Source organism: Lissotriton vulgaris, chromosome 3_1 (genome assembly GCF_964263255.1).
Source record: "Lissotriton vulgaris chromosome 3_1, aLisVul1.2, whole genome shotgun sequence".
Classification (NCBI taxonomy): Eukaryota; Metazoa; Chordata; class Amphibia; order Caudata; family Salamandridae; genus Lissotriton; species Lissotriton vulgaris.
The window spans coordinates 285,172,700-285,198,539 of NC_141689.1; the positions used below are offsets into that span (position 1 = coordinate 285,172,700).

The 25,840-nt window shown below is 45.8% G+C and overlaps 1 protein-coding gene across 2 annotated transcripts in view; it reads right to left on the minus strand.

Moving 5' to 3' along the window:
• FECH (ferrochelatase) overlaps nt 1-25,840 on the minus strand; it is a 303,513-nt gene that overhangs the window by 13,454 nt on the left and 264,219 nt on the right. For both annotated transcript variants that reach the window (XM_086960443.1, XM_086960442.1), the window contains one exon: nt 20,862-20,921. In XM_086960443.1, the coding sequence (XP_086816569.1) occupies nt 20,862-20,921 (60 nt within the window). The remainder of the gene's footprint in view (nt 1-20,861; nt 20,922-25,840) is intronic.

Sequence of the window (25,840 nt, forward strand, 5' to 3'; positions counted from 1 at the left end):
TTTCTCCCAAATTCTTACCCCTAGTGTAAGCGAACAATGGGGTTGACATGAAGATGTTATTGAAGTCGGGTTCCAAATTTAGCATTGGCCAATGTTTGACTATTGTTTTTTTAAATTGACTGCTAGATGTGGAGAATTTAGAAACTGCTACAATCCTCTGTTTGTCTGCTCTGACTTTCGGAATGAGTAACTCTTCTCTTGTTTTCGTTAGTATATTTTTTTCAGCTATTTTTGATTATGAGCTCTGGATATCCTCTCTCCTTAAAAAGTTCCCCCATTTCTTTTATTCTTAATACCGCTTTTTGGGGATCTGAGGTGATTCGTTTTACTCTAGCTATTTGAGATAACGGAAGGTGATCTTTCAATGATGTTTGGTGAAAACTTGCGTGATGTAACATATTGTTACGGTCTGTTGATTTTCGGTAGATGTCTGTCGCAAATCCTTCTTGAGTGAGTTTGACTTCCACATCTAGGAACGTCACTCTGTCTGTTGAGGTCTCCCATGTCAATTGGATGTGTTCGTCGTGCGTGTTTAGCACTGATAATGTCTCTTGTAGTTGTGATTCAGTGCCTTTCCATATGATGAAAATGTCATCTATAAAACGTACCAACATCTTGGTGTTCTTTTTCCATAGTTCATTAGAGAATATATGTTGTTGTTCGTATTGTCCCATAAAGATATTAGCATATGCCGGTGCGGCACAATTGCCCATTGAAGTGCCAGCCAGCTGTTGATACCATCTGTCGCCATATCTGAAATAACTTCTGTACAGTGTAAATAGCATGAGTTCCATGAGGAAAGTTTGTAAGGACTGGTTTAGGTCTGAATGGACCAATGCTTGTTCAATCGCCTCTATGCCTAAAGCATGCGGAATAGAGGTGTACAATGCCTTTACATCAGCTGTGCATAGAACTAGTTCTTGATTTGCCTCTATGGTTACGGTTTAAAGTTTGTTTAAAAAATCTGTTGTATCCTTAATATGAGTGTTTAGTTTTTTGACCATGAGTTGTAGATATTTGTCAAGAAACTGGCCTATAGGTTCGTGTATGCTGTCACAGGTTGACACTATTGGTCTCATTGGTGGATCCATGAGGTTTTTGTGAATTTTTGGTATCATGTGTATACATGGGCTTTTGGGGTTTTGTTTGATAAGGAAATTTTTTGTTCGTTCATTAATTGTGCCTTCATCCACTGCCCTCTCGATGATCAGTTTTAGTTCCTGCATGTATTCACTTGTGGGATTATCCTCCAATAACATATAAGTGTCGTTGTCTGATAGATGTTCCATTATTTTCTTTTCATACATTGATGTGTTCATGATGACTAATGCGCCACCCTTATCTGCTTTAACGCACATGATCTTTTCATTGTTGGCCAATTTCCTTAAAGTATCGCTGTCTTTCTGTGTTAAGTTTTTTCTACTCTTTTTGTTGGGTCTCATTTTATTCAAATCTTGTTTAACCATTTTTTCAAATAGGTCTAACGTCTTGTGGCTGATTGGTGCCTGGAATGTACTGTGTGGTCTCAGTCAAGTCAAGTCAAGTCAGATAATTTATATAGCGCACTACATACCCAGAGGGTCTCAAGGCGCTTAGGAAGGGGAGGGGGATTATTTGTCGAATATCCACGTTTTAAGTTGCTTTCTGAATGCTAGGTGGTTCTGAGTAAGGCGAAGGTCAGCGGGGAGTGAATTCCACGTTTTGGCAGCCAGGTATGAGAAGGATCTGCCTCCCATGGTGGTCTTATTGATGCGAGGTACAGTGGCGAGGGCTTGGTTGGAAGAGCGTAGTTGGCGGGGGGGGGTGTAGAAGGACAGTCGTGAGTTGAGGCAATCTGGTCCGAAGTCGTAGAGTGATTTGTGTTCGTGGGTTAGCAGGCGGAAAGTGATTCTCTTATTGACGGGTAGCCAGTGGAGGTCTTTCAGGTGACCAGAGATATGTTCGTTGCGCGGGATGTCTAATATGATCCTGGCTGAGGCGTTTTGGATTCGTTGGAGTTTCTTCTGGAGTTTAGCGGTAGTACCTGCGTAGAGGGTGTTTCCGTAGTCCAGTCGGCTCGTGACCAGCGCGTGGGTGACTGTTTTTCTGGTTTCGGTGGGGATCCAGCGGAATGTTTTTTTGAGCATGCGAAGAACGTTGAAGCAGGATGAGGAGACGGCGCTGACTTGTCTGTTCATTGAGAGTGAAGAATCCAGGATGACGCCTAGGTTCCGTGCGTGGTCTGTCGGGATGGGTGCTTTTCCAAGGGCTTCCGGCCACCAAGAGTCGTCCCATGCAGAGGGGGATGTACCTAAGATGAGGACTTCTGTTTTGTCTGAGTTCAGTTTCAGACGGCTTTGTTTCATCCATTCGGCAACTTCTTTCATTCCTTCGTGTAGGTTAGTTTTGGCGGTGCTGGGGTCATTGGTGAGAGAAAGGATTAGTTGAGTGTCATCCGCGTAAGAGATGATGTTGAGGTTGTGTTGGCGGGCGATGGCTGCGAGGGGGCTCATGTATACGTTGAAGAGTGTGGGGCTGAGTGAGGATCCTTGTGGTACTCCACAGATGACTTCAGTGGCCTCGGACTTGAATGGTGGAAGGCGGACTCTCTGGGTTCTTCCGGTGAGGAACGAGGTGATCCATTCAAGTGCTTTTCCTTGTATTCCGATGTTATTGAGGCGTTGTAAAAGGGTGCTGTGGCAGACTGTGTCGAATGCTGCAGAGAGGTCGAGGAGGATGAGGGCGACTGTGTCTCCATTGTCTAGTAGAGTTCGAATGTCGTCTGTTGCTGCGATGAGGGCGGTCTCAGTGCTGTGTTTTGCTCGGAAGCCAGATTGTGAGGAGTCAAGGGATTTGTTGGCTTCGAGGAAAGCGGCGAGTTGGTTGTTGACAGCTTTCTCGATGACTTTGGCCGGGAATGGAAGGAGCGAAATGGGGCGGTAATTTTTGAGTTCGGTGGGGTCCGCTGTGGGTTTTTTCAGAAGGGCGGTGAGTTCGGCGTGTTTCCAGTCATCCGGGAAGGTGGCGGAGTTGAAGGAGCAGTTGATGACGTCTCGGAGGTGCGGTGCTATGACGGAGTCTGCTTTGTTGAAGATGTGGTGAGGACATGGGTCTGTGGGGGATCCTGAGTGGATGGAATTCATCAGGCGGATTGTGTCCTCAGTGGAGATTGGGTTCCAGTCGTTGAGGGTGTTCACGGGGGGAGAATGTTCAGCAAATGGTTGGGTGGGTTGGTCTCCGGGTTGGTCGTCGAAGCTGTTGTGGATGTCTGCAATCTTGTTGTGGAAGAATGAGGCTAGGGAGTCGCAGAGGGCTTGAGAGGGGGTGATGTCGTTGGAGTTGGCCGAGGGATTGGAAAATTCCTTGACGATGTTGAAAAGTTCCTTGCTGTTGTGGGCGTTGTTGTCAAGTCGATCCTTGAATGCTGCTTTCTTGGCCTTTCGGATTAGTTAGTGGTGAGTGCGGGTGGCGTTTTTGAAGGCGTCCTTGGTGCTAGTGGTTGGGCCTTTTTTCCAGGCCTTTTCAAGGGAGCGGCAGAGTTTCTTGGACTTCTTAAGATCATCGTTGAACCATGAGGCCTTCTTGTTGCCAGGTTTGCTTTGAAGTTTTTTCAGTGGTGCTAAGGTGTCGGCGGTGTTGGATAACCATAGGGTGAGGTTGGTGGCGGCTTGGTTTGGGTTAGAAGACTGGGCTGGGGTGTTGAGAAGGAGCGATGCGGAGATCTGGTCGTTGGTGATTTTGTTCCAGTTTCTTTGCAGAGTTTGTTGGAGGTGGTTGGTAGGTTTTGGCTTGTTGTAGGTGAAGTGAACGCAGCTGTGGTCAGTCCAGAGGAGATCCGTAGTGTGGCTGAAGGAGATATGATTGCTGGAGGTGAAGATGGGGTCGAGTGTGTGACCTGCGATGTGGGTGGGGGAAGTGACTAGTTGTTTAAGTCCGAGGTTGGCGAGGTTGTCCAAGAGGGTGGTGGTGTTGCGGTCGTTGTTCTTTTCAAGGTGAAAGTTGAGGTCTCCCAGAAGGATGTAGTCTTTGGAGGGGAGCGCGTGTGGAGTGATGAAGTCCGCGATGTCTTCACTGAATTTCGCGCGGGGACCTGGTGGTCTGTAGAGGAGGGTGCCTCTGAGTGTGGTCTTGGGGTCGATGTGGATTTGGAAGTGAAGGTGTTCGGAGTTGGCGAGGTTGGCGTCAGAGCTGGTAGAGATGCGGATTGATTTCTTATGGACGATAGCGATTCCTCCTCCTGTGTGGCCGGAACGGTCCTTGCGTGTGATCTTATAGTCTTCAGGGATGGCAATGGTGATGTCTGGGGCGGAGGAAGCGTTCATCCATGTTTCTGTTAGGAAGGCGACGTCTGGAGAGATGGTGTCTAGTAGATTCCATAGGTCAATGGCGTGTCTGTGGACCGAGCGGGTGTTGAGAAGGATGCATTGTAGGTGGTTGGGGTCGAGAGTCTGTGGGGTGGTCGTAGCGGAGTAGTTGTCGGTGCCGCTGAATTTGCAGGAGTAGCAGGAGAAAGGTCCATGGGTGTGTCCAGGAGCTGCTTGGACGCAGTTTGGGGAGCGACCGGAGTTAAGGGCTAGGAGGGTTGCGGCATCGTAGGTAATGCGGGAGGGCTGGGAGGGACGGGGGCCAGGGGGTATGGCGCTGGGCGCGGTCCAGGCGCGGACGGGCGTAGACGGGCTTACCTTTGGCGCACCTTCGGCGCGAATGGGGCGCGGTCGCTGCGCGTAAACGCTGCGCGCTTGGGCTGCTGTCATATATGGATGGTGGGAAGGGGGAGGGGCGAGGGGGTCTCAGCTGGGAGGCGGGGCGGGCTCAGGTCAGCGCACACGGAGGCACAACAACAACAGGGACAAAATGGAGGGGGGGGAGTAGAGCAAGGCGCCGAGGGATATCGCGCTAGTAATACAAAATCAGAAACAGATATGGTGCAAGCACTACAAAGGTAAAAACAATCACGCAAGCACTACAAAGTTGAAACAATTATGATCCGATGGAGAATATAGGCACAGTCAAATGCAGGCAGCGCAGTGCTACAATACCGAGTCTCGGTGGGGAGACAAGGGAGCGACCACTCAGGGCAGGAGCGAAGAGAGATCACAGCGATTCTGGGATTGGGAGCGCTGTACCTAATCAGTGGGAGGGCGTCTCAGCTGGGAGGCGGGGCGGGCTCAGGTCAGCGCACACGGAGGCACAACAACAACAGGGACAAAATGGAGGGGGGGGGAGTAGAGCAAGGCGCCGAGGGATATCGCGCTAGTAATACAAAATCAGAAACAGATATGGTGCAAGCACTACAAAGGTAAAAACAATCACGCAAGCACTACAAAGTTGAAACAATTATGATCCGATGGAGAATATAGGCACAGTCAAATGCAGGCAGCGCAGTGCTACAATACCGAGTCTCGGTGGGGAGACAAGGGAGCGACCACTCAGGGCAGGAGCGAAGAGAGATCACAGCGATTCTGGGATTGGGAGCGCTGTACCTAATCAGTGGGAGGGCGTCTCAGCTGGGAGGCGGGGCGGGCTCAGGTCAGCGCACACGGAGGCACAACAACAACAGGGACAAAATGGAGGGGGGGGAGTAGAGCAAGGCGCCGAGGGATATCGCGCTAGTAATACAAAATCAGAAACAGATATGGTGCAAGCACTACAAAGGTAAAAACAATCACGCAAGCACTACAAAGTTGAAACAATTATGATCCGATGGAGAATATAGGCACAGTCAAATGCAGGCAGCGCAGTGCTACAATACCGAGTCTCGGTGGGGAGACAAGGGAGCGACCACTCAGGGCAGGAGCGAAGAGAGATCACAGCGATTCTGGGATTGGGAGCGCTGTACCTAATCAGTGGGAGGGCGTCTCAGCTGGGAGGCGGGGCGGGCTCAGGTCAGCGCACACGGAGGCACAACAACAACAGGGACAAAATGGAGGGGGGGGGGGGGGGGGAGTAGAGCAAGGCGCCGAGGGATATCGCGCTAGTAATACAAAATCAGAAACAGATATGGTGCAAGCACTACAAAGGTAAAAACAATCACGCAAGCACTACAAAGTTGAAACAATTATGATCCGATGGAGAATATAGGCACAGTCAAATGCAGGCAGCGCAGTGCTACAATACCGAGTCTCGGTGGGGAGACAAGGGAGCGACCACTCAGGGCAGGAGCGAAGAGAGATCACAGCGATTCTGGGATTGGGAGCGCTGTACCTAATCAGTGGGAGGGCGTCTCAGCTGGGAGGCGGGGCGGGCTCAGGTCAGCGCACACGGAGGCACAACCACAACAGGGGCAAAATGGAGGGGGGGGGGGGAGTAGAGCAAGGCGCCGAGGGATATCGCGCTAGTAATACAAAATCAGAAACAGATATGGTGCAAGCACTACAAAGGTAAAAACAATCACGCAAGCACTACAAAGTTGAAACAATTATGATCCGATGGAGAATATAGGCACAGTCAAATGCAGGCAGCGCAGTGGTACAATACCGAGTCTCGGTGGGGAGACAAGGGAGCGACCACTCAGGGCAGGAGCGAAGAGAGATCACAGCGATTCTGGGATTGGGAGCGCTGTACCTAATCAGTGGGAGGGCGTCTCAGCTGGGAGGCGGGGCGGGCTCAGGTCAGCGCACACAGAGGCACAACAACAACAGGGACAAAATGGAGGGGGGGGGGGGGTAGAGCAAGGCGCCGAGGGATATCGCGCTAGTAATACAAAATCAGAAACAGATATGGTGCAAGCACTACAAAGGTAAAAACAATCACGCAAGCACTACAAAGTTGAAACAATTATGATCCGATGGAGAATATAGGCACAGTCAAATGCAGGCAGCGCAGTGCTACAATACCGAGTCTCGGTGGGGAGACAAGGGAGCGACCAGTCCTCTCAATTGATCAGACTCCTCCTCCGTTTTTTCTGGAAGGATGTTATCAAAAAAATGTCTGAGTCTCATTTTCCTCATTAGTTTGAAGAAACTAACTTCAAGTTCCAGTTTGTCAGTGTCAGTTGTAGGAATGAACGATGTTCCTTTTTGTAGTAAGTTTTTTACTTGTTGGGTTAGGTTGTAGTCTGATATGTTAATTACTAGTTGTTTCTGGCCTATGTCTTCTTCTTTCCCTTGTCCTTTTTGGGTGCTGCCGTGCTCCTGGTGTTTGGATGTTCTTTTTCCTTTGTTTTTTCCCCTCCTGGGTCTTCGGTTTGTGGTAGGCCCTCCTCTAAAAAAGCACTGGTCGTTGCTGTGGCTGTTTGTCTTTCCTCTGTTCTAGATGTAGCTCGGGATGTATTTGCTTGTTGAGGTCTTCCTTGTTGGGGTCTATTAGAGGTGTCACTTCCTGACGATGATGTGTCTGTGAACTGTGTTTGTGGTCTATTCCTTCTTCTCTGGGCATACACCTCTGCCCAGGTGTATACCTCCCCAAGTTTATAATCCAAGGTGTCCCTTTTAAACCTTCTGATCTTCCGTTCGTTTATTTCTCTGAAATGTTTTGCTATTTCATCATTGATCTCTTTCAGTGTTTTGGACCATTCCTCTGTTGTCATCATGCTGGTTAATTCAGTTGATACCTCCGCTATTTCTTTCGTGAGTTCTTCCAAGATCCCAGATAGTTCCTCAATAATTAATAGGATTAGGTCCAGGGAGCACTTGTTTAAAATTGCGTACCATCTATCTTGAAAGATTTTGGAGTTCTTGCATAGAGAGGGTTTCAAAGCTATGCGTAGGACGCGTGGAATTCGTTGTGATCGATGGTACCGTATTAGTGTGCTGGCATGAAGTTTTTGATTGACCTCCCTTTTTCATAAGTAAATTAATTGTTTCAGTTGTTGTTCCTTGGTCTTATTGGTGGTTGATTGTGTGAATTCCTCCCATATTAGAGCATATATTTTAGATGCTTCATCCTCCTTGAAAGCAAATTTGCTTGCTCTTGCATCTGTGCTTTTTTCTATTTCTTCATAAGACATGTTTCAATTCTGTGGATTAAGTGGCGTGCTATCGATTACCTGTGGCGGAAAGGTAGTATATGAACTTTAAGTTTGTAGGATCAATGCACAGCCTTGTGTTTAGTACTGTTTTTTACTCAGATTAATCTGGTTAAGGTGCTGCTGTTGGGTGACGCTTTCCGTCTCAAGCGTCCTTTTAAGATAACTACAAGTGTGACCAATGGGTCATTGGTTACATCCCCAATAGGCACTCTATGTTGGTTCCTCTCTGAATAAGGACTCCAATTCAATTTCTTTAAACAACGTTTTTATTGTTTAAACTTTGCTAGCATTAGCTACAACGGAGCACGAACACCGGGAGACGGCGTGACCTGTCGAGTAAAGCGGCACATATCTTTTTGAAAGAAACTCCACCGGCGCTCAAGGTTAGTAACACGAACTAAATGCCGCACGGCATTTCACTCGTTGGCACGATGTTGAACTTCTTTTGACTCGCGTAATTTTTCACATGCAGATTCGGGAGTTCAAACGGTTTCCGACTATCATGTAAGTGCGTTTCTTTAGTAATTGCATCACGGCATGGGTGATAAAGTTCACATTTATCCTGCACACAGTATGACACATTAAAAAAAACCCCGCATGGTGTGAAATTAAACCATTGATAAAAAAGACTGAAAGTGTACAGAAATGAGGGTTGTGATTTTGATTACATTTGTATTCTTAACAGACACTGCTCCCTGAGGAAGGGCAAGTGATGCCCGAAATGCATTGGAGCTTATAAATGTATACCTGTCTCGAAAAGAAATGTGTTTGAAAAAAGAAAAATATTTTCACAAGAATGTTTGAAGATCAATTACGATGAACATAATCAAAAAAGAAAAGGAGTTTAAACAATAAAAACGTTGTTTAAAGAAATTGAATTGGAGTCCTTATTCAAAGAGGAACCAACATAGAGTGCCTATTGGGGATGTAACCAATGACCCATTGGTCACACTTGTAGTTATCTTTAAAGGACGCTTGAGACGGAAAGCGTCACCCAACAGCAGCACCTTAACCAGATTAATCTGAGTAAAAAACAATACAAAACACAAGGCTGTGCATTGATCCTACAAACTTAAAGTTCAAGTTACAATACCCCACCGGCACTTAATCAAAATGGGTGACAAGGACACAAAAAACCTCAAAAGACTCAAAGCAGACCCGCTGAACCCGGATTCGCCCCCAAAGGGCAGGAAAGACTTGAATGCTACTATGGAGACTACACTAAATAAACTTGCAGAAGTACATTATCTGGCTAAATCCACCAAGGAAGAGGCTAAATCCACCAAGGAAGATACTTCAGCGATCAGGCAAGACATTAGAGAGACCAATGCAAGGTTGACTGAGACCGAGAATAGGATAAGCCACCATGAGGACACAGAAGCAAAAGTCTGCAAATCCATCAAAAATCTATCGATCACGGCAGACTCCCTATCCAGGAGACTCTCCGAGTTGGAAGATAGGAATCGTAGAGGGAACCTTCGCTTTTTTGGAATACCTGAGGGAGCAGAAGATACTTCGACCTCTTGCATTTCATTCCTAGAGTCCTGGTTCTCGCAAGCCACCAATTTAACTTTTCTCCACCCACTCGAATTCGACAGGGCCCACAGGGTTCCTTCTAGAAAGTCTCTAAACCAAAGAGGTCTCAGGCCGAACGTGTGTAAGCCTCTCCGCTACCAACATGTCGAGCAGATTTTGGCCATTATGTGCAAACACAACCACATCCTATGGAAGTCCAATAAAATCTACATTTCACAAGACTATAGCCAGGAGACGGTGGACACTCGGAAAGGCTTTCTTGCTCTTCGACCCCGATTGCGTACCTTGAACTACAAGTATGGCTTTGCAGGCCATGCGAGGTTCCGGGTATTTATAAAAGGGAATCCTCAGGTCTTTGTGGACCCCAATTGCCTCAAAAGTCTCCTCGATGGTCAGGAAGAGCTAGTTATGGACACATCATCATCTTGTCAACCTGCTTCTGGCTCGTCCACTGGCGGCTCATGATTATCAGTCTGCATCACTTTATAATATCGCTGTCGATTTCCTAGCTTGAATATTTTAACACTCATGTCCGTTTGCAATAGCTTTGATCTACCTCACCTGAGCTACATCCAAGTAGTTTTTCAAATAGGGCTTGAGTTACCTAAGCCTCAGTAATGGCGTTGCTTCATACACTAAGCATCCATGAATCTTTACCCATGGCTGGGTTCTGCCTTTTCGCACAGATGTGGATGCTTATATGTGTCATTTGATATCTCGTTCTTGCATGTTTTTGGTTCAAATATCCAGAGTATGTTATTAGCCTAATTGGATCTTGTAACCCTAATAGAGTTCACATAGATCTGTTAATTGTAATGGCGTTATTTGATTTTTCCTACACTTATGCTCCGACATGATGTATCTTGGTTCGATACTCACACAATATAGGCTAACGCTCTGCCTCATACACAGATGCTACTTCCAAGTTTCATCACCAATGCGTACTAGAACCCTAGGCCAACAGTGCTACAAATGTTAACTGTTGATTTGATTTGAAATTGTTAGTCTTTGCAGCCAGGGATCTGGAGACAATACCTACGATACCGACCGTTCTTACGACAACATCAGTCCAAGTCATCGGCTGCCTCGCAATTAGTTATTGCCAGTTTGGCAGCTATCCTTTACTGTTTGAAGATGTATTCGCTTACAATAGCCTAAACATGTTCTGTTGAAGGCCAAGGAAGAGGAGTCATCTTCGCCTGGTCACCATGCTTACTAGTTTTTCTGTGGGGAGGGTGGGAGGTTGAAGAGGGGGGAGGCTGAGGGGGGGGGGGGGTTGTCCTGTTATTTTACCTTGTTCGCTCCCTTGTGTATGTCATTATTATTTCTTTTGCTCAAATGCCAGTCCGTGCTCAAGTGCCAATCCCCAGTTCTCAAATGCAGATCTCAAGTGCCACTTCCCGTTGAATGTATGCGAATACAGATGTCAGCCTGCCGGGGCAATCCACCACTGGTCCGACTATCACGGTTCCCAATTAACCACAATTATTATTTGCTTGTCTTACCACCACAAGTCAGTCTGTCCTTCTGTCTACAGGTCAAGTCGCAGGGACAACAAGGGGCTCCGGCTCCCGGTACCTGCTCCAGTACTATACCTCCTTTCAATACAGAGGTCGCTCACACTAACGATCGTGGACCACATTTCTAACTTGCTATGATGTCAAGTACTACACTCAAGTCTCCGATGGGGACCTCCTCTCTTAATGATTTGAAAATACTTTCGCTTAATGTAAAAGGTCTTAATCATCCGGTTAAGCGAAGAAAGATCTTGGATTACGTACAGAGATTGAAAGGGGATGTCGTTCTCTTACATGAGTTGAAAATTGATGCTAAACAATTCAGCACACTCAGGAATAGATATTACACCGAAGTTTTTGGCTCGGAGGCGGTAGGCAAGAAAATTGGTGTCCTAACACTAGTTGCAAAAAGATCGAACATTGAAATAGTATCTCATACGGCTGATGCTCATGGGAGGTGGGTCACAACCAAATTGCTTAAAGACAACACAGAATGTTTTATTACCACGTATATGCGCCTAACACTAGTGAGTTCGATTTCTGGAGTGATCTCTCCAAACAGATTGAAACTATTCCAGACTCTCAGATGCATATACTGGCGGGAGATTTTAACCTACCCTTTGACCCTGCTCTGGACAGGGACTCACACTGTTCCTATCGCTGTAGCAATTCCCACAGAGCCTTTACTAATCTCTGTTCCCGATTTAACCTGTTGGACTCATGGAGACTACAAAATCCCACTGGTAGGTAATACACGTTTTACTCTCCACCTCACAACTCATACTCACGCATAGATTACTTATTTATTACCAGTAACGCCACTGCTAGAATAACAGAGAAGACAATAGAACTAAGAGTAATTTCAGACCACTCCTGCATCTCCTTATCTATATCCAATAGTAAGCCTTCGACCCGCCAATCCCTCTGGAGACTCAATGATGAGATACTAGAGAAAGAGCAACATAGGAAATCCATTGAGCAAGCACTCCAGAATTACCTTTTGAATAACAAACAGAATGACACATCAGATCTGACCCGTTGGGAGGCCATGAAAAGTACAATCAGGGGGGAAATCATAAAAATCAGATCAGCAATCAATAAGAATTACAATTAAAAACTTGACGATCTAGAAAAGGAGATCGTAGCCCTCGACACCCAACATGTAGCATCCAGAGATGCATCAATTTTGAACGATCTGGTGAACAAAAAATATGAATATAATAAAATAATAAGCGATAGAGCTGGGGTGTGGCTTAATAAACAGAAGAAGTTTAGGCTCTGTGAGTCCAACAAGGCTGGTAAAAGAGAAAGTTTAAAGTCCAGGAAAATACGATAAATAGTATACGAGACCATAGGGGAGAGGTTCATTCAGAACCGGATAAAATTGCGGATATTTTTTAAATATTCTATAATACTTTATACTCTAAGAACAAAGATGTTGATGAGAATAAAATTCAGGACTACCTCAATGAGTGCGACCTTCCTGCCCTGGGAGATTCCGAACGATTGGAAATTAACAGTCTAATAACCGCCGAGGAGATTGAAAAGGCTATTAGGAAGCTTAAATGTGGGAAGGCCCCGATGGGTTTAGTGCAACATTTTATAAATGCTTCCCCTCCTTACTGGTTCCTCTCCTCCTGAAACTATTCCACGAATTTAGCGAGACAGGCAAAGTCACGGGTACCCTGGCCGAAGCTATTATCGCAGTGCTTCCAAAGGAAGGAAAAGACACTACACTCCCCAAATATTATAGGCCGATTTCCCTCATTAATTTAGACTAAGATCTATGCCATGATGTTAGCCGACCGCCTACAATTTTTTTTACCTAAACTGATCCATCCATCTCAGGTAGGTTTTTAAAGAATAGACTATCTAGCAACAATACTAGGGTCCTGACACATGTTTTGGAAAAAGCTAAATTAACCACGTCGCCCACAGTAGCCAACACACTCGATGCTGAAAAAGCATTCGATAAAGTGGACTGGACGTATCTTGAAGCGACGCTGAATAAATTTGGATTAGGTGAAAATTTCACGCGCATGGTCATGTCACTTTACTTCGACACCTCGGCCAGGCTCTGGGCCGGCGGCGCGATCACGTCCGCCTTTCAACTCAAACAGGGAACCAGACAGGGCTGCCCCCTCTACCCCTCACTTTTCCTACTTGCCATTGAACCGTTCCTGTGCCACATCAGGGACAATAAACATATCTCTGGGATTAACTTTAATGACTACACGGTCAAGATCACGGCTTATGCCGATGATGTCCTAATTGTCTCTGAGGAGGCTGATAAGGCCATCCCTGCTCTGATGTCCACAATAGACAATTTCTCACGGGTGTCGGGATCTAAATTAAATAAGAATAAAACTGAAGTTAAACTCCTAAACAATAGCGGCAGTAAAGACATTATGGGCAACTCCGGCTTGACGTGGCAACCCAAAAGCTTTAAATATCTAGGCCTCGACTTCGAGAAAGACTTAATATCCACTCTCAATGTCAATGAAGCTTCGGTCTATAAAAAGATATCCGCATTACTGGAAGGATGGTCACCCAAATACCTCTCATGGTGGGGTAGGGCCGAAACCCTAAAAATGATGGTGACCCCCCTGGTCAATTACCTTGCTAGCATGTTCCCGATGACTTTCTCTTCTGATTTTGTAAACAAAATATATAAACTTTTTTTTTCCTTTGGCAGGGTATGAAGCCCAGAATATCATTGAGTAAGCTACAGCTTTCTAAAGACAAAGGCGGTCTGGGTCTGCCCAACTTTGGGAACTATTAAACAGCATTTTTATGCAAACAAGGGGCTAATTGGTTTACAGGGCATCTAGATTATACGCCAATATGGATGGAAATAGAAAGGTCACTCATTAACAGAATACCTCTATCTGCTCTCCTCACCATGGACCTATCCCACCTTCCTTACTGAAAATACGTTCTCCTCAACACCAAAAGAGCCCTTCTACGTTTAGACCACCTTTTTAAGCTCAAAATAAACAAGTCTTGCATGACATCTCTGTGGAAAACCCCCCCACTACGAATCGAAGGTAGTCTCATAAAGGTATTAACTTAATTGAAGACCTCTTTTCAGGTACACAACCGCTACCTTTCTCAGCTCTTCAAAACCAGTACAACTTAACCCCCATGAATTTCTATGAATTTCAAAGATTGAAAGCCCTTATCTCCTCGCGTTCAATTAAACCCTACGTCCCATCGCTAGTTACCCAATTACCACGGTTATTGAATTCTGGCCATACCGTATCCAAGATGTACAAGCTCCTGTCACCTAACCCAATGACAGCACATAAACGAAATGAAGCTAAATGGGAATCCAAACCTAATACCACTAACATCACGTTTGACTGGGGAAAAATTTACAACACAGCCTTCTCGAATAAAATATCCCCAATTTTATCACAGACTAAATTCATGTTACTCAATAGGTCATACTGGACTCCAGAAAAACTTTTCAAACTCCAATTACGAGACAGTCCGAGTTGCTGTAACTGCAATTCTGCTGTTGGCGATCTCACACACATGCTCTTCACTTTCCCCACTCTACAGTCATATTGGGATAAACACATAGGTCATATCTTTAAAACTCAACCCCACCAGGGAATTTTCATATATTGTATTGGGAGTCTTGGATCCTACACTGGTCAATGACAACGACCGTCACTTGATGGACCTCTTGCTCACCTTAGCGTGTAAGGTTATATTGTGCAATTGAAAAAATGCTAGCAACGTGTCTTTTAAAGTCTGGCAGGAGTGGCTGACCTTTCTAAGAGGTGCGGACAACCCGGCTCTCCACTTCTCCCCTTGGCGCAATTCCCATAGGAAACTGTGGAAATCTCTAGATGCCTCAACACTATCATTTGAACCACCATGAATCTAGTCTACTGAGAATATATAGCTCTGTAATGTACCACCATCTTATGTAGAGGTATGCTGTAATCTTGTCTCACTCCTTATATGATACTTAATGTTTATCAATTGGCACACTTGGTATTCTATTTTGCCCGAGGCTATTCCTTTGTCCCTATGAATGTATTTATAGGCACTTGAGCACGATAATATTGTACTATATAGTACACTATTGTATTGTACAGTATGTATTCCTTTTGTTAACTTATAACTTGTTTCTTTGGCTGGCTTGCATACAATGATTGTCTTGTATAATGTACCAAGATGCCATCTGCGTTGTCCTTTTATTCCTCCCCTAGTCTTTCCTTGTACCATTTATTGTATGTATTTTCTTTCGTTTTTGCACAATTTTCTTCAATAAAAATGATTTGAATTCAAAAAATGTTGGCGGGCCTAGAAGCACCAATTGGCTACCAGGTCACACTTTCTTTCTTTAAAGCACGGTCATGCATTTTTTTTATTTCCTTCTTTATGTTTGACGTCTGCCATCTAGGAATGGTAAATTACAAGTTAAAAACGGCTGCATAGTGACCCATGAGTACACATATGGCATCAAGCTGTGGCAGCTTGTTTTGCCAATCGGTTATGTTTAACTTGTTTATCCTGTCAAGCTCGTGTCGTGTGCTATTAGGCTGGTGCCTAGCTCCCTGGTAACGAGGGGTTCTAGATTGTTAGGTGGGACAGGTACAGAGGAGCTGGCAGAGCTAGGAGTTGGTTGTGTTTGTTGCCTTTCTCTACACGGTGTTCCAGTACCAATAAAGCACTTTTCAACCATTATGCAGTGGGCTTTTACTTTATAAAAGTGGCAATGAGCGGCTGGAACACCACAGAACCACATTACGGTTGAGGGTGAAGTTTAAAAATCGGAACTTCACATTATCACTGTTTTTGCCGGGTAGTGAGGTGTTGATTCAAACCCTTACCGTGGGGCATTATACTGGTTGCTGTTGTATATTGATTCTTCATGTAATATGGCTGACAGTAGTCTTTAGCCCTTCCTTAGTGTTCTTACCTCCTCAACCTCCCAGAATACCTGTGAGTGTTCTAACTTGTACCAGAGTGTTCTACTGGTGTCAGTTGATGGTCTGGTCAGCTAGCGAGGTGTGTTCTCAGCTGTGTCCTACAATAAATCTACATGTAATCAACTAGAAGTATCCTGTCATCTATTTACAACATTTTAGCGACGTTTTCTGCTGACCAGACCAGAGAGGAAACCATCAAACACAGCCTGAGCTACACCTCACGCAGAGAACCCACAACAGTCCACCTACCTGCTGCCAGTAACATGATCAAAGAAACAAGAAACCGGATAAACGAGGGAAAAGTAAAAGGAAACTTAACCAGGAAAAGAAAAGTGTACCTTTCTCAACCATGAGTCAATTACTGATCCCTGGCAGCAGCACTAAGAATCCAAGGCAGCCCACCCATCTGCTGCCATCAACGTGGCCACAAGAAGTAAGAAACCTTAGAAATTAGTGAAAACTGAAGATTAACTCTAAAGAAACGAAAAAGAGAAAAGAAGTAGTGAGTACCGGCCAAAACTGCGAGTCAATTGCTGATCTCTGGCAGAGCATCACACCAAGAACCCAAGAGTGCAGCAAGAAGCAAATTTAAAAAAAGGGGATAGTTGAAGAAATCTGACGCAAGTATTCCTCAATTGCTTGGAAAAACCGCCAAGAAACCAATTGCTAGCACTAGACATACATTCTCTGCTGCCAGAAAGAAGAAAAGAAGAATGAAATTAATAACTCACTTTACTCTGCTCAGCTGCTGCCATCTGGTGGTCCTTTGCGTGATTTGGGTAAAAGAAATTTAAGTGGTAAATGAAGAAATCGATCTGAGGTACTTCCCTGACGTCACTCTTCAAAAACCGTGAGTCCGTTGCGCGTGTCCCATCTTGCATGTGTAACTCCTACATGCTCTATACGTTGCTAGGCAACAGCGTTCCCAAGCGGCAGCGTCTTTCATAAGCTTTTGTATCCGTCAGGCAGCCATCTTGCGTTTTCGTTCCCATGGTAACGAAAAACACAACGCTACCCTCTGCCTCCGCGTACTCGTTTCACCCATGTGTGGCATTTATACATGTGTCCCAATTTGGGCTGTTACAGCAAGAGCAATGCCGAAGTTTCACTGCGAGCGCTAATGACCATGGAAATACTTGACAAGCAGAGGTCAGCTCGCACGTCACTTACATTCATGGTATTTATTCATTGCGAGATGACGACTGGTTTTCCGTCAGACAAATTTATTTACACACACAATCTGCATATGGAAGAAATGTCGGCTCTATTAAGACAGTTTCCAAATGTACACTAATGTGTGTTCAACTCTTTAAGATTACATTGTGTTAAGGAGCCCTTTCTGACAAGACGTACTAACACAGCAACAGTCAGGTCAACATGATCTGCAAAATGCTTTGTAACGCAACCAGAAACGTGTCTTAAGCTCCATGATCTAAGTTCAGAACCGGCAAAGCAAAGTTAACCGAGGCATAGGGTTATAGTCACTTTGCATATGTGTTTATGACTGTAAGTGGGTTTAAAGTCAATCACAATGTTAGATCTTTGACAACAGTGCCACCTTGTGCATCTTGACATACTATGCAGTTTCGCTTTAACTAATGAAGAAAAACTAAAATCTCTAGATTTTAAAGTCTATAATGGCTCTTTGTGCGAGAAATACTTGGGAATAATAAAGGCAGTAGCCAGTGACATTGTGCGAATGGATGACACATTTTGTCCACGCTTTAAGTATGGTACCAGATCACGAGAAGGCGCGTCTCGTGTGCAGAATTTCCAAAGTACTAAAGCAAAGAAATAAGAGGGAAACACAACACTTGTGGGTAAAATAGCCCAGTACTAGGGACAGAGACAGTGAGCTTAGAAGCGTGTCACGGGACCTAGAACAGGGACAAAGGTTCCACAACTAGAAGCTGGTTAAAGAGCCCCGAACCAGGTCTGAGAATCAGAAAGGGGACTTATGTATCATTGCTAGTAGCGGGAGTTGACAAAGATGGTCCCAGGACCGGGAGGGGACAAAGCCACGAGAAACAGAAGAGGACAAAGGTCCCAGAAACAGGAGTGACCAGAGGTCAACCAAGAGGTGACAAAGGTTGTTCCGAAAACAAAGAATGGACAATGGTCGTGCAAGAGGAGACAAGGTCGTCCCGGAGAAAGGAGCGGAATGTCACAGTTCCAAAATGGAGAGTCTGGACAGAAAGTCCACAACGGGGACAAAGGTCCCAGGTCAGAGTCTGCACAGTAAGTCCACAATGGGGACAAAGGTCGTAAAGTCTTAAATTGGGACAAACGTTCCAGGATAAACACCAAGGATGGACAGTGGTCCAGACCAAGGATGGACAGTGGTCCAGACAGTGTCTAGGCTAGTCACATCTAGGACTATGTATCCATCTTTTGAAGTGAAATCTTCAAGCCAACATTTCAATCTCTTCACATCACATGCAATACTTCCCTTGGTAATCTTGAAGAGTACCTATGAATGGAATTCTCAAATTTTATCTAAGACTGTGGTATTTGTAAAGCACAAAGGCGTACATTGAACTGTTTATCTTCAACTCAGAGCATAAAGTATTGGTGGACAGAAACAGATGAGTGGACTGTCTCTTCCTGTTTTGCTGGTCAAAGACGGATTGGGGAGAGTGGACTGTATTTTCCTGTTTTGTCAGTCTAAGGGGAGTAGAGTAGGTAGTGGTGATGCCTATTAGTTGTTTTGAGTGTTGTGTCTCACCTCACACTTCACTTTTACACTCTTTGCCCCAAAAAGTGCTCTTTTGCTTTAATGAACTAAAATAGTTCAAGTCGTCTTAGACCTACTATCTGTCTTTAATATTATTGTTGCTGTCTCCCATACTTTAAGCTTTATTTTTTATGTTTTGTTTCATTTCTTTAAAGGAGGAAGATATGTTGTATATTGATTCTTCATGTAATATGGCTAACAGTAGTCTTTAGCCCTTCCTTAGTGTTCTTACCTCCTCAGCCTCCCAGAATCCCTGTGAGTGTTCTAACTTGTACCAGAGTGTTCTACTGGTGTCAGTTGATGGTCTGGGCAGCTGACGAGGTGTGTTCTCAGCTGTGTCCTACAATAAATCTACATGTAATCAACTAGAAGTATCCGGTCATCTATTTACAACAGTTGCCTTTGCTGTGGGTGGTAAACAGCCATGACAACGCGGGGATTACCCCGCAAAGCCATTACAACGCAGGGATTACAACAAAAGTCGTTACAACGACTTTCGCTGGAGGGCGCTGTTGGATAGGGAATAGTTTAATTTTCTATCCAACACCTTCCCTACTGTCAACGTGGGCTGGAGTTGGAATAGAAAATTAAACTATTCCACTATCCAGCGCCCTCCAGCGAAAGTCGTTGTAACAACTTTCGGTGTAATCCCTGCGTTGTAATGGAATGCGGGGTAAAAGCCCGCGTTGTAATACCATACAACCCTGTGGGTAGGGTCGGCATCATTTGAAAAGCTCCCCATGCTGGTTCGTTCGTGGAGCTCTTACACAGCTGGCTCGAGGCGTTCCCAGCAACTGACGAACTGCCTGCGCTACGCTATTCTTCCTCATTCATAGAAAGTGAAGTAGGACTCCTAAAGTACTTTGTTCCTGCACTATGTGCGACATCGGTGAAGATTAGGAAGGACAATTTCTTTGCCCTTTACCACTGTCCAGGTCCTGTTGTGGCTGGCGGTGTCCTCTGAGACGTGGGAGTGCTTTTAGGTTCCAGATCCGGAGAAGCCCCTGTGCTTCCAGCTTTTTTTGTGTGTGGGCTATTTTCCTTTAATGCGCGCTCCATTGTGTATGGAATTTTGAAGCGATCTAACTCTTATGTGAACGCACTCCATTCTGCAGCTATATATGGCCAGGACTGCGCGGAAGTAAAGTATATTTTATGGTTTCAAAATTTCGTTTTGGGGAACCTGCTTTTTCCAGGATATACATGTTGATTGCAGTGAACTAATCCCTTTGGGTAAAGAAGGGACACAATAATTACCTTTATTCAGTCTCATTATTGGCTCCCCTTGCCTTGGAAACAAACCTACTGGACATTGTTTATACATAGTTGTGATTATTTTCAGTCAGTACTAATATTCTTTAACGCAGGACAGCGTCATGAGCACCCAGAATTATGCACTTTAACTCCTCGACAAGCATTTTGGCCGGCTGGAGAACTATGCCTAAAATGGCCGCATGGGAAGTCCAATTTTCAGAATTATTTAGATGCGATCGATATTGATAAGATGAAACCTGAACTACAAAAACAACTTATATTTTTACATTCTGTGGGACCTCTGTGGTTAAAAGTTTTTGAGCCGTTATCACTGATTCTGGGTAGTGGGGATGAAAATGTTTTTTACATAGCAATTGCAAGTTTCGGTAAGTATTTTGCACCTAATGTATGTATGGGTATAGTAAAATACACGTTCTTACGTCCTTTACACTGTGGGCTTATACATTACACAATCTTATTCCGTATCAGCATACAAGCATATATGCATATTTTTTGAGGATGTGGAACAGCATCGGCAAAAAGCACTGGCACAGCACAAAAAGTTGTGTAACGCCACTGCACCGTGAGACTTACTGGCTTTGCCAATGCTTGTTTCACCGCAGTTGCTTGTATGTGCTCCTTCCCAGTTAATCTCTACAGCCTCCTGTAGTTCAAGGTGGCCCTCCTTACACTACACATAGGAGCCAGTGCTCAGGACTTGATCATCGATGTAAGGAAGGCACAAGTTACTAAACTATGAAGATACACGCAACTTTTTTTTTTAAAGTACCTCCGAATAAATCATCTTTTTAAAGGACCAGAATTCATCTTGGATACAGGATTTGTAAAAACAAAAATTACCATGAAGTGAAAAATAACCTGCTTGCTTTCAGTGAGTCACAACGTTTTTTGCATCAATATATTACCTTAGAAAACAACGGATTGCCATTTAGAGACTCCGCTCTCCTGATGTTTTCAACTCCACACTGCAACAAAACAAACAAAAAAGTATTGTTCATTATAGTGTTTATACAAAGGCAAGTTACTTATGTATCGCAGAACTCTACAAGAAGGAATGCTATACAAAGTTAAGTAAAACAAACACACGTTTAGAATCTGTGGGAAAATCGGCCAGCAGAAAACACTGGTGCGTTTTACCTTACACTCTATCTTTATTTGATAAGGAATTTAAAATGAATGATCTGGGTCTTTTGTTTAAGTCATCTGTAATATGGCAGACCATGCTCCAGAACTGTAGGTTGTGGCATTCATTAACAGCCTACTGGCCCTCTCATAATTAAAAAGGAACAAATATTCTCAACAGATTATTAGTAAAAGCATGAATGTGCATGGAGAGATTTAAAAAAAATGTACTTAATTTACTTGAGGATTTGACAATGGTAGTGGCCATCTACCCTGCCACTTTAACAGCACTAGACTGGAAACATTAAACACTACAAGTCCCAGAATGCTCTATCACATCTGCCAGATAAATATCCGTGTTGGTAAAACCTCTAGGGCTTGAGAAAACTTACGTCTTGGACGAGGGAAAAGATTGCCTAGCATCAACTCTTCACGTGTACTAATCTGGGTTTATTATGTTAGATTTAAGTATTGCTGCACCATATTCTGCTTCTTAACACATTCACGGTTAGAATGGGGGTTGGGAGCCTCACATCCCAGCACAGTTCGCCCCTTTGAATCGTGGTAAATGCAGTTCATGCTTACTTCAACATTAGCTGGAGTTTTTAGGTCTCGGCTAAAGACGCGCGGAAGCGCGTCTCCGCCGAGATCTTATGTCACCGAGCGTGCTTCCCAGGAGACACTCCTGGCCGCGCGCAGGCGAATCTAAACTGGCACGCGCATTAGTACGAGCGCTGCGCGAGGCTCCCACACAACACACGCATACATAGAAACAGAAGCGCTCACGCACGCACATACATACATACAGAACCCCCCCACTCATACACACACACACACACACACACACACACACACACGCGCGCGCGCGCACCGGCCCCCCTCTCCCCTTTAACTTACTGTGGCAATCTGGGGGACTCCGCTCTCCGCACCGGCAGGGAGAGTTGACGCTGCGGCTCCTATCCCGGGACTCCCTCTTGGTCAAGGGAGCCCCGCAACACGCGTGCAACGTCCTGTTGTCGGCCCCGGGGGCTCTCCACGCTCGCAGGAGCCCCGGGCCGCTCCACGCATTTCCTCCGCCTGCCTCCTCTTCCGGTCCGGACGCGGCTCCGCCCCCGTCACAGGCGACCTTGCCTGACTTCCGGTGCGGCCGCGGCGGAATTCCGGGGGCAGTAAGAGTTATTGTATATTTGGCTGCTAAATGAAAGCGTGTCCATCTGCCACTGACATTTAAATTTACTAAAAATATGTGAATATGCCCTAAATCCAAATGTAAATTTAATTTAGCTAAAAACTATTATTATTTTAAGTGAAATTAATGTTTTCATGTAAATCAGAACCCATGCTGAACAGTTTGTTTCGGCATTACTGTTTGCATGTCATATTTTTATCTTTTTGAAGGAAATGTACTACTTTTGAGTAGAGAAGTAGTCTAAAGCGTGATTTAACACATGCTGCTCGAAATGTGAACTTGGCGTGGTACAGACAGCTTCAGTGTGTTTCCTTGTTTTCTCTGTTTTGACATTATGCACTAGTTCTAGCTGTGGAAGGAAGCTGTAGTGAGTGCAGAGTAGTGAGTGCAGAGTGCAGAGTAGTGAGTGCAGAGTAGTGAGTGCAGAGTAGTGAGTGCAGAGTAGTGAGTGGGAGTAGTGAGTGCAGAGTGCAGAGTAGTGAGTGCAGAGTGCAGAGTAGTGAGTGCAGAGTAGTGAGTGCAGAGTAGTGAGTGCAGAGTGGTGAGTGCAGAGTGCAGAGTAGTGAGTGCAGAGTAGTGAGTAGTGAGTGCAGAGTAGTGAGTAGTGAGTGCAGAGTAGTGAGTAGTGAGTGCAGAGTAGTGAGTAGTGAGTGCAGAGTAGTGAGTGTGAGTAGTGAGTGCAGAGTAGTGAGTGCAGAGTGCAGAGTAGTGAGTGTGAGTAGTGAGTGCAGAGTAGTGAGTGCAGAGTAGTGAGTGCAGAGTGCAGAGTAGTGAGTGCAGAGTAGTGAGTGCAGAGTAGTGAGTGCAGAGTAGTGAATGCAGAGTAGTGAGTGCAGAGTGCAGAGTAGTGAGTGCAGAGTAGTGAGTGCAGAGTAGTGAGTGCAGAGTAGTGAGTGCAGAGTAGTGAGTGCAGAGTAGTGAGTGCAGAGTAGTGAATGCAGAGTAGTGAGTGCAGAGTGCAGAGTAGTGAGTGCAGAGTGCAGAGTAGTGAGTGCAGAGTAGTGAGTGCAGAGTAGTGAGTGCAGAGTAGTGAGTAGTGAGTGCAGAGTAGTGAGTAGTGAGTGCAGAGTAGTGAGTGCAGAGTAGTGAGTGCAGAGTAGTGAGTGCAGAGTGCAGAGTAGTGAGTGCAGAGTAGTGAGTGCAGAGTAGTGAGTGCAGAGTGCAGAGTAGTGAGTGCAGAGTAGTGAGTGCAGAGTGCAGAGTAGTGAGTGCAGAGTAGTGAGTGCAGAGTAGTGAGTGCAGAGTAGTGAGTGCAGAGTAGTGAGTGCAGAGTGCAGAGTAGTGAGTGCAGAGTGCAGAGTAGTGAGTGCAGAGTGCAGAGTAGTGAGTGCAGAGTGCAGAGTAGTGAGTGCAGAGTAGTGAGTGCAGAGTAGTGAGTGCAGAGTGCAGAGTAGTGAGTGCAGAGTAGTGAGTGCAGAGTAGTGAGTGCAGAGTGCAGAGTAGTGAGTGCAGAGTGCAGAGTAGTGAGTGCAGAGTGCAGAGTAGTGAGTGCAGAGTAGTGAGTGCAGAGTAGTGAGTGCAGAGTAGTGAGTGCAGAGTACTGAGTGCAGAGTACTGAGTGCAGAGTAGTGAGTGCAGAGTAGTGAGTGCAGAGTGCAGAGTAGTGAGTGCAGAGTGCAGAGTAGTGAGTGCAGAGTGCAGAGTAGTGAGTGCAGAGTAGTGAGTGCAGAGTAGTGAGTGCAGAGTAGTGAGTGCAGAGTAGTGAGTGCAGAGTACTGAGTGCAGAGTACTGAGTGCAGAGTAGTGAGTGCAGAGTAGTGAGTGCAGAGTAGTGAGTGCAGAGTGCAGAGTAGTGAGTGCAGAGTGCAGAGTAGTGAGTGTGCAGAGTAGTGAGTGTGCAGAGTAGTGAGTGTGCAGAGTGAGTGTGCAGAGCAGTGAGTGCAGGTGCAGAGTGGTGTGTGCTGTTTAGTGCAGAGTGCTGTGTATTGGCAATGTAAATGACAATGCCATTTATTTATGATTTAAAGAAAAAAAAAGAAATGTCATGAGCAATGCCAATTGCTCTACCTTTAATGATGCCGAGACCATTGCATTGCAAATGCTTGTTCTTCAAGTTGGTGCCATTGCTATATATCTCTAGACACGCAGTTCTGGCTTGAGCCCTTCATCAGTAGAGAGTAGCAGTATTAGAGAGCACAGAAGAAAAACCAACTGGGGTCGAAGGAAATGCTGCCACATTCCACTCGGGTCACAGTGCCACTCACAGGAACACAGGTGCATCTCCAAAGCGTGTCAGCTTGCTGGCTCAAGGGAGCCTTTTAAAAAGAATGGGGGTTGGGAGCACACTGCCTCACATCGAAGCCCAATTCGCCCCTTTGCATCCTGGTAAATGCAGTACACAATTCATGCTTACTTCAAAATTAGCTGGAGTTTTTCTTCAAAGTTGGCGCAAACATCGCTGTATATCTATAGACATGCCTTTCTGGGTTGAGCCCATCATCAGTGGAGAGCAGCAGTATTAAAGAGCATAGAAAAATCAGCTGGGGTGCTGGAAATGCTGCAGAGTTCCCCTCCGGTCACAGTACCACTCACAGGAACACAGGTGCATCTACAAAGCTGAGTGGTGCATCAATCAATCAATCAGAGTACTTGTAAAGCGCGCTACTTACCCGTGAGGGTCCCAAGGCGCTGAGGGGAGAGGGGGTGCTGCTACTGCTCGAAGAGCCAGGTCTTGAGGAGTCTTCTGAAGGCGAGTAGGTCTTGGGTCTGCCGTATGTGGGTAGGGAGGGTGTTCCAGGTCTTGGCGGCGAGGTAGGAGAAGGATCTGCCGCTGGAGGTCGTTCGTTGGATGCGGGGGACAGTGGCGAGGGCGAGGCTGGCGGAGCAGAGCTGGCAGGTGGGGTGTGAAAGCGGAGTCTGCTGTTCAGGTAGGCTCGTCCGGCGTTGTGTGCGTGGGTGAGGAGCTTGCAGGTGATCCTCTTGTCGACGGGGAGCCAGTGTAGGTCTCTCAGGTGAGGGTGATGTGGCTGGGGTGGGGGACGCTGACAATCAGTCGGACGGAGGCGTTTTGGATGCGTTGTAGTAGTCGTAGGTGATTGGCTGGGATTCCTGAATAGAGTCCGTTGCCGTAGTCCAGTATGCTGCTGACGGGGGCCTGTGTCACCGTTCTTGTTTTGGTCGGAATCCACTTGTAGATCCTGCGGAGCATGTAGAGGGTGTTGTAGCAGGAGGAGGAGACGGCGTTGACCTGCTTAGACATGGAGAGGGAGGAGTCGAGGATGAATCCTAGATTCCGTGCATGGTCGATGGGTGTTGGTGCTGTTCCCAGTGTGGTCGGCCACCAGGAGTCGTCCCAGGCTGAGGGGGTGGGTCCGAGGAGGAGGACCTCCGTCTTGTCAGAGTTCAGCTTCAGACGGCTGCTCCTCAATCAGTCGGCGACGGCCTTCATTCCCTCGTGGAGGTTGGATTTGGCGGTGTGTGGGTCCGTGGTGAGGGAGAGGATGGGTGTTGTCAGCTTAGGAGATAATGTTGAGGTCGTGGTGGCGGGTCACTTGTGCGAAGGGAGCCATGTAGACATTGAACAGCGTTGGGCTGAGGGATGAGCCCTGGGGACGCCGCAGATGATGTTGGTGG